General features: G+C 37.6%; 1 protein-coding gene across 1 annotated transcript in view; it reads right to left on the minus strand.

Moving 5' to 3' along the window:
- Positions 1-3,941, minus strand: part of LOC115245739 (bone morphogenetic protein 4) — a 32,177-nt gene extending 28,236 nt beyond the window's left edge. Inside the window, exon 1 of the mRNA XM_029824187.1 lies at positions 2,059-3,941. Coding sequence (XP_029680047.1) covers positions 2,059-3,273 — 1,215 coding nt within the window. The 5' untranslated portion in view covers positions 3,274-3,941. The remainder of the gene's footprint in view (positions 1-2,058) is intronic.
- Positions 3,942-9,462: the final 5,521 nt, after the last annotated feature.

Here is a 9,462-nt window from a genome sequence, read left to right on the forward strand (position 1 = left end):
TTAAACTCTCTCTCTCTCTCTCTCTCTCTCTCTCTCTCTCTCTCTCGGGGCGCACTTAAATCACTCTGCTTTTTCGGGTTTCTTTTCGAATCGCGAAATCTTAAGCAAATGAATCTTGCAACAACAAGTTTCAATGATACGTAAATCAACTTGCGAGATATGTACGACCGGTGTTGCGTACATCGCATATACATCGAGGACTTGCTGTACGCAATAGAGACGAGATGAAGCCGCTCATGGTGCGAAGATAAAGATCGCTCGCGCATATAATTCGACGTTATCTACGACAGGAACTGCATTCGGTCGTAAGACTGTTTATCTTGGTCGGCACTTGACAAAGGGACGGCGATTATTAGCCGCGTCTAGGCAAATAGCGCGTATATATGTGCCAGATCGCGCGTTTCTGCGGATATTACGGTACATATCGTCGCGTGTATTATCGTGCGAAGTATGCGAAGTTTCCGAAAGCGTATAAGAATATCTACCGCCGGCATACTCTGTCGAAATGATTTTTTTTTTCACACAGAGATTAAGCGCGTAGACCGTATTCCCGGAAAAGCGACTGTTTTCGCGAAATTAAAAAAATATTTTCTCTCTAAGATCGTAATCTATATTAGAATCTTCTAACATTCGAGAATTTGTATACCTTCTATTTTATTAATATAATATATATAGTAAATAAAATTAATTATTATAATATAACATATAATAAATAAAATGTAATAAAAATCTTAAGTTAAGAATTCCTTAAGTTTCAAGTGCTAGATTTGCAAATGTATTGAAAAAGAATTAAATAGCTTTCATAAGATAAACATTTTTCACTTGCATAATATTTTCATTTTTTTATTATTAAAAATAGTAATAAAAGAATATGTTTTACATATTCAATATTTTGTCAAGATATAGAAACAGAGACAGATATAGATTTATATATATTTTAAACACATAATTCACAACTTGGCTTATCGGCAATTTGCCGACTGCTTTTAATACAAAAGCAAAATTAATCTAATCTTCAAAATTTGTAGCAAAGTTGAAAAATGTCTCGTATGCGTGCAGATTTGTATAAAATTTGCATGAATTTCTTTTTATAAAATTGATATAGAGATGAAAGATTCAAAATATCCTTTCCCACATGCGAAAGGAGCTAGAAGGAAAGTGTAACTTTTATTCGGGTAATCTCAACGCGTTGTCCTCGAGCAACGAACTCCAAGGCGTGAATGAGCACGAGCGACGTCGTTGCCGCATACGACGTCTCTTATCTCTCTCGTCATTGTAATAATTTAGGATTTATCGACTTTTTTGCCATCGCCGGATCATCGCGGCGAGGTCTCACTTTTTTACGCGATCGATTTTATTTGGTTCATGCAATAACGCGCGTATTCAGTCGTTTGTTCTTATACAACACACAAGTTGTTCCTACATCTTTTTCTTTGATCACGATTTGAAGACATCTTTTCTCAAGATGATTTCCTCTCAATAAATATTCCATTTATCTTCTCAATTTTTAATTGTCGATGTTATTAAAGTTTTATTGAAAATAAAAAATGCAATATTTTTTGTTATCTCTCTCTCTCTCTCTCTCTCTCTCCTTCTCTCTTTATTTATCTATCTATTTGTAGCACTAAAAAGATTATTTTACAAAAATTCCAAGCGTGCTTTCTTGAACTTATAATTTAAAAATCTTTATTGTGTCCGAATATAAAATCCTTTATTCATAAAAACTCCAGTCTTGAAATTACCGAAATAATTCATACATTAAAAAAAATGCGAAGATTTTTTGCAACATGTTACATCGATTATATTTTTGCATCATTTTCGCCGTTCATTCCCGTATCATTTATATATATTATCGGAAAAGACAATAAAGAATATTGTAATTGTAAAATTGTATAATTTTCTATTTAATAAAATTATTTTAATAATCTTTACTCTGAAAATTGCTCTATCAGTTAAAACAGAGAGAAAGAGAGAGAGAGAGAGAGAGAGAGAGAGAGTACAGTCATATGACGCTTCTTATTCTCGCAGAATATTATTAATATTATTAATAAGCCTTACCTTCGAAGGATCAGGTATCCTCTGAAGTCCGAGGCCTTGCACAATGCTCTTTCTGATAATCTCTAACTCGTCTTCGCCGAGTTTGTTTTTCGTCAGCTCCTCCTCTTCGATGCCATCCTCAAAGATGTCCATCACCTCCAAATCCGATAACGACGACGACGACGACGACGACGACGACGACGACGACGACGACGGCGGTGCGGTCAGCACTACGTCGCAGAGCAAACTCATCACGAGTAGTCCCAGTAGAAAAGCTCGCAGAACGAAACCGATCCTTGGCAATCTCCAATACGTCTTGATCCGCCAGGTTTGCCCGCCGCGATCGATTTTCGCCGGGAATCGCGATGAAGACGACGTATTTCTTCGATGTATTATCTCTTCGGCGAAAATACACGAGGATTTAACGAGAGCGATCAGTCTAGCGGGATTGCAGATATTATTATCGGGCAAAATGTTTTCCGTATCGATGCCGATACATTCTCGAATGCTTCTCGGCGATCCGCCGACGTGTCCGGACGCATTATTTACGATACTGTCGGATAAGATACATTCATCACACATGGAAACTTGGTCCGTGGTACCGGCGAGCGGAACGGAGAATCGATTTCGGTCTTCACATCCGATTGTAACATTATCATCCACTGTACTACGCGGTATTTTCTCGATTTCCGCGACATCGATCGGTGCAATGACAGATCTGACGCGAGTTAGCGAGGAGCTGACAGCTCGTCGACGATTTCGCCGCTCGATGAATGACGAATGTCTGGCGATATCATCGCGGCGGATCGCTCGATCGCGGGCTCGTCTGCGCGCGAAATACGAAGCGACGTCGACGCTCGAGACGCAACAAGTGCGACGATCGTCGGCGGCAATTCTGGCGCTCCAACGTTCCGCGTCCGCTCCAAGAATGTTGTTCCGCTCGACGAGATCACTTCGGGCAACATTGCCGATCGTTGTCCTCGTCGCCTCAACGATCCCCGAGATCGGGTGTTCGCGCGCGCATTCCCTTCCCTTCGGCAGACCGTTGCCGAGTATCGACGCGATAAAGAATCGACGATCGCGATCGGCGGCAGCGCTATCGGCGATCGCGCCACTCGTCGCGCTGGACCCGACGACAATCGCCGCCGTTGCCGTCGTTCTCTCCTCCTCTTCGCTGTTCACCCTGACGTTGTCGCGAGTAGTATCACTTCGAGGGATTATTAAGAGCTTGCCCATAGCCAGGGACACGGTCTCGTGGCCGGTTTCACGCCGGCTACTTATTATCGGAGCGCGTGAGGGATGGATTTTGTTTAATTATTTGTTCTCCAATAAATATACACGATATATATCTTTGAAGGATCAATCCTCTTCGATAGATATCCTTGATGCGGTTAACTCCAGTTAATTCCGATTACTTCTATGATCATCGTTCTTCCACGAAGTTTGGGACCACGTCCAGCTGCTTCGACAAGGAATTATCGCGAGAAAGAAAGAGAAAGGGAGCTGGTCTTGTTTCACTGGCGCGATCGAGCGGGGTCTCCGATCGATCTCTCTCTAGGTGCCGGCACGTGGCATTCTAAGAGCGCTCCGCGGTGCGAAGATCCGTACACGAGCCGGATGTCCGATGGGGAAATCTCGTCGCAATGTACCTCTTCTTCTTTCCGTTGACGAACGACGACGACGACAACAATGACGAAATCATCGCGTAATAAGAAGCGATCACGATTAATAACGAATAATAGATTTCAGTTATAACAATATCGCGGAGATTCTCCTCGATGATATTATTCTCGCGAGCGGAATATCTAGACGAGATAAAACACTTCACTTCCCTCCTCGCCGTTTATTGCTATTGAATCTCTTCTTTCTTTCTTTCTCTCCCTCAACAACAGGAAGGAGAGCGCGAGGAGACCCACCTTGTACGAGCGCCGCGTGTCGACTGTCTGCCGCTATGATATTGCGTGTGTATATATCCCAGTGAGTCTGCGCTCTCTCTCTTTCTCTCGCGCTCTCTCTCCCTCCGCGGCGCGCCAGCGCTTCATACTTCATGCAGGACGAGGGTGAGAGAGAAGAGAGAAGAGAAGAGAGAGAGAGAGAGAGAGAGAGAGAGAGAGAGCCAGCGAGCGTCAAAGGTGTGTTGTTGAATGGGGTAAATAGGAGCAGCGCATTTTTTTTCCATGTAAAGAGCATACGATAACGTAAAATATAAATAAATATTAATCTTCAATCTTCCATCCAAATCTTCGATTCAAAAACCACCCGGATTTTATATCTGTAAATTTTTATAAAGAAACGAATGTAATTCGATAAAATGTGTTTTTGTTCAAATGCAAACTCGTATTTTTTTTGGAAATAACAGCAATTATCATTTCCTTATAATTAAAATTGTTATTTAAATTCATAATTTTATTGCTTCAAAAATGTCAAAAGATACCTATATTTATAGTAAAGCGAATGATATAGTAGAAATATTTTTTAAATTTCACTCAAAAGAAATAGATATTTTTCATAGAAATAATATATTTACATTTTTATATGTACCATAAAAATAATGTCTGAAATGTCAGATTTCATTAAAATGTAACATAATTTCGCATCTGACACTATGTTACATTAATTTACAATGAAAGAAAATGCTAAAACGGGAGATATATCGAATATTATCAGGCATAGTATGTATCTGTTCTATTTCAAATGCAGAAAGTCTAAGAAAGTGTAACTGAAACAAACAAACCTGGACCCCGATTCTCGAAGTTTGCATCCGATTATTTTCATACAAGATTGTATATTCGAAACTCACTTTTGTATATAAAAGTTTCGTATGTGCTCAAGAATTTAGAGATTTTGTTCGTGATGTTATAAAAGCCTAATAAATCTAACTTTAGGATGCAAATTTAATGAAATAATTCGAACCTTTCCAGTCCTGATCACTTACATTCTCTCACAACAAAAAGGCGAAAGGTTTTGCTACTTTCTCGTATCCAACATTCGTCTTCATGATTTCCATCGAGTCGATCACCGTCAAATTTCGATTCTCATCAAATCTCGATTTCTCCGAGAGCAGCGCGAACGACTTTCTCGCGATGCCTTAAGTGCAACGCGTCTCAAGTTCAATTACACGAGACGAAGTATGAAGTGATCGAATATTCTTCGCCCACCCCCTTCGTTCCCCTGTCTTCTCGTAATCGTTAAATTCATCTTCGTTTGAAGTTTAATTGCGAGGTGTAATCGAGTCTCGACGGCGACCTTCTTGTTGATTTATCCTTCGACGGCGCGACGAGGCTCGTATTAAGTTTCTCAAGAGCGCGACACCGCATTTACTCTTAAACGAGTTTTTTCCTTTTTTAAAGCGACGCACAAAAAGGATCAGCTGGCGATCGGACGCAATCGATGTTATTATAATTTCTTTCGTTTTTCTAATGTGCACGCTTTGCTATTTTTTGTTACTCTTTAAATTCAACGTTTCTGAATTTTAGTTTAGAATTCTTAGACAATATGCGCAAAATACAGGAACGTAACAAAAATACATGGAAAAATTATAAATCTAGTTACGATAAATTATATGTAATTTCAATTTTTTATCTTATTTAGCACAATACATATATTTAGACAGAAAAAATAATGATGAGGAGTCTTACAATTATAAATCGCTACAATTAAAGCAGAAAAATCGCAGGGGGACGCATCCTCGTATTTGTGTATACAGCCTTGTCTGCGTGTCACGGACGTACGGAATAGAAATTATACATCCGCATTGTGACTTCTGACCCGCGATTATTCCAATCGCATAACCCCGAGCCTTCGATTTTCTCGTTAGCGTTCCACTTAGCTTTTCTTCCGGTGATAACGAGCGATCATGTCACATCCTCGGCTTTCGTCAAGTTCCGTCATTTATCTGCACCACGCGCGACAACATTATTTTTCTATTAATTATAAAAAATACATTTCGTCGAAGAGAATTATCGTTGTCTTGCGACATCTAGATTCTCCCATATTTTGAATGAGATCGAAATCAAATATACAAAAAACTGTTCTAGATAACTATTTTAAAAATTAAAAAATGGTAATTTGAAACAAAAAAAAGTAATAATTCATATTTATATAACAAATTTTTTTATATATAATTTTATTTTAATTTTTTACAATTATCTTCAGAATAAAAGTTTAAACTTCTGGCTTACAATTATTACGTAATGAGATAAGAAATAATTTCGTAGAATTATAGCGGTTTCTCTATGAGATGCAAAAGAGATGATGTGATTTGGAATGAAGTTCACGTCGACAAGAGTTAATGCAAACTTTCGCTCCTAAGAAGATTCACATATATATTAACAACTTCTCGGATTCGTCTAAAATGGTTGCATTGATATTCGAATATAAAAATATAATGTATGTAACAAAAAAATAAATACAAGAATTTTTTGGAAAATGCATATTATTTTAATTTTTATATTTTTTAAATGAGTGAAGAAAATAATTAATAAGAAAAGAGCCCAAAACTTTACAGTTCACGTTTTTTTGTAAGAATATGAGAGAGACAGATTAATTTTAAAACGATTCTCGCGCGCTAACTTTCGCTTGTAAGCTAGATGAATCGTACAATCCCGGTTGTTAATCATCAAGAAAGTCAGCGGGAAAATCAATCATAAAAAAATGTACACTGGAAGCGGCTGGTCTATTGATCGGCGCGTGAATACGTGACGATTCGGGCTTTACGCGCGTCCTCGTAATAGGGATCGAAGTTCTCACGTGTGCACGTGATGGACGAACGGTAGGTGGGTGCTGTTATCTGACCAGGTATAATGTTCTTAACCTCTCTCGCTTCACATATATACACACAAATCGAACGGAATAAAAGCGTGACCGCGACGGAATCCCCGAATGAAGTCACCTCCCGGAAATCGCCGATTGATTTCGGGGAAGCTGTTGCTACGGTCGCGCGAATGCGACACGTGCGAGTCCCTCGCCTTTTTTCGCGGAAGCGACGGTTTTCGCGTGATAATCCGTTAATCTCGAAAACGCATTAGCGAGATTCCGAATAATAATTAGCGGAGAATAATGTCGCGAAGAGCGAACAGACAATCTCCCGGAAATTCCCCGGATAGGAATTAACAATAAGACTTGAAAATTTAATTATCGTAACCGATAATTTCACCGAATTCATTCATTTTACATGCATCGATTTCGCGCTTGTAGAGAAGGAAGGCAGAAAATGTAAAATTTATAACACTTTTCCGAGAGAGAATCTCTGTTCATTATCGGATGGATATTATACGGATTGTACATGCCAAACACATGTACAAAATAATCCAAGAAAAGAAACATAATTTAAAACTTTTAACAATTATATTATGCGTGTTATACTGATATTTGAAATATCGCGCCTAATTAATCAGTAAGTATATTGAGAATTTATTTCCGTTTCACACACTATGAAAACTCCTTTCTCTGATATATTCTTACTTCTTTGGATGCACGTATGTCTTTCTTTCAGATACGACAGACGATAAAACATAAAGTCAGTTTCACACAGTTTCATATAATAGTTACAGATTCATGTACCATGGTCGATTTTTGATATAAAACATTAATTTCTTCTTATGTAAGCGCAATTTATTTGTGAAAGCTTTTAAAATAATAATCTAATTGATGAAAAAATTTTTTCTGAAAAACACACACTAAATACAAAAAGAAATATTAAATTTGCATGCACACACACAAATAAAATTTTAAAACTTAGAAAACATTAATATATATGTATGTCCTTGGCGTTTATTCTATAAAATAAAAGTTCATTCACCGATCAATATGTAACAGAAGAATTGAGTACGTTAATCTTTAACGTTAGTTTTTAATATAAATATAAGATTTAAATCCTACCGGTACCTAAAATATATAATTAATATTTCAAAAAGTTATAATTATTGAAAAAAATAAACCGACAAATATTTCATTTTGCAAAAGAAAAGAGACATTAACATTGATTCTAAGGCAATATTGATCGAATTCTAACCGATTCGGACTGAGACATTTGTCGGAGGTAAAGCGTTCCTTCGTTGTTCAGCAAACGTTTCGATGAAATATCTAATTTCATAGGCATCTCGAAAGTGCAACACCGGCAATAATTATATATAAGTACGAAAAAAGATATCTATAAAACTGGTATATATGTAGATACTAATTCTATTACCTAAATTATTCGATCCGGCGATTCATGTATTATTTTATACTTTATATATCAATTAATGTTTATTACTTAAATCTTAAATCATTATTTGATCCAACAATTCCTATGTTCACTTTCTTAATACGGAAATAATTATGATAATAAATTACAAATTAACGGAAAAAATTTCAAGCGTGATGCAATATATATATATTCGAGTTAAGAAGCATTGTTAAAGTATAAATTGCAACTCATAAATATTGCGACACGATAAATTAAAATTCCCAATTTTTGTAGGAATCAATGAATTTTTGGATTTGTATAAATTTTAAATTTATTCAGAGTAATGGTCTTCAATGGCTTTATTAAGATTTAATTGTGATGCGCATTTAATTACTATAATTTACATTTCTCTCGATTTCACACAGAAGAAATCGACTAAATCTCCAGTTTTTTTGGAAAATCAGGAAACGCTGTGAATATATTGAACATTGAAAGTTTGATGATGTTCCAGACAAGATTTGCGGTGACGAGTAACATCTGGACACCTCATATATCTCGTATACCCATCGTTTATAGTTTACGGGTTATCGGCGCACACACCGACGACCGTTGTGGGAGCGGTCTTAATACCGGCAAGGCAATCCGGTCGGTGCACCGCTCGTAAGGAAGACATCAGGAATGCGTGCTCACGACTACACGGCGTCTGTGACGCACAAAGTGCGTGTTAGGGTCTTCGTAAGAGTTCGGCCCGAAAGGCCTCTCATCTGCGCGACGTAGGGCGGGTAAGAAGGATCCTCGACCGCAAATATGTCATAACTCACTGGTTTCTCTCTGGGGCGTACTTACGCACCCGTTGCACCGGTATGCAGTCGTCGGCTCAGGGATACAGCACAGCGTTTCTCGGAAGCAGACATAGCGGGAGATTGATACGCCATGTGGCGTGTTATCGCGAATTGCACGCGGTAACGCGAATGTTAGAATAATGAAACGGAATTCCGGGGCGATATATCCGAAAGGCGCTTCCGAGGAATTATTAGCTGATGGAACTTCGTGGATGGAATTCGTATGCTTATAATTATGTTTAAAATGTGACGCTATTATCTAAATTGAAAATAATAATAGGAGAGATATAATATGAATGTGCGTAATATATATGAAAAGATAATTTAAAAAGATATAAGTAAAAAAATATGTATTAACTTGGAAAAAAGTCCATATATAATCAAATGTAAATTTATATAATTATGTTTATAATA

This window comes from Formica exsecta, unplaced genomic scaffold (assembly GCF_003651465.1).
Source record: "Formica exsecta isolate Colony F162 unplaced genomic scaffold, ASM365146v1 scaffold13, whole genome shotgun sequence".
Lineage (NCBI taxonomy): Eukaryota > Metazoa > Arthropoda > Insecta > Hymenoptera > Formicidae > Formica > Formica exsecta.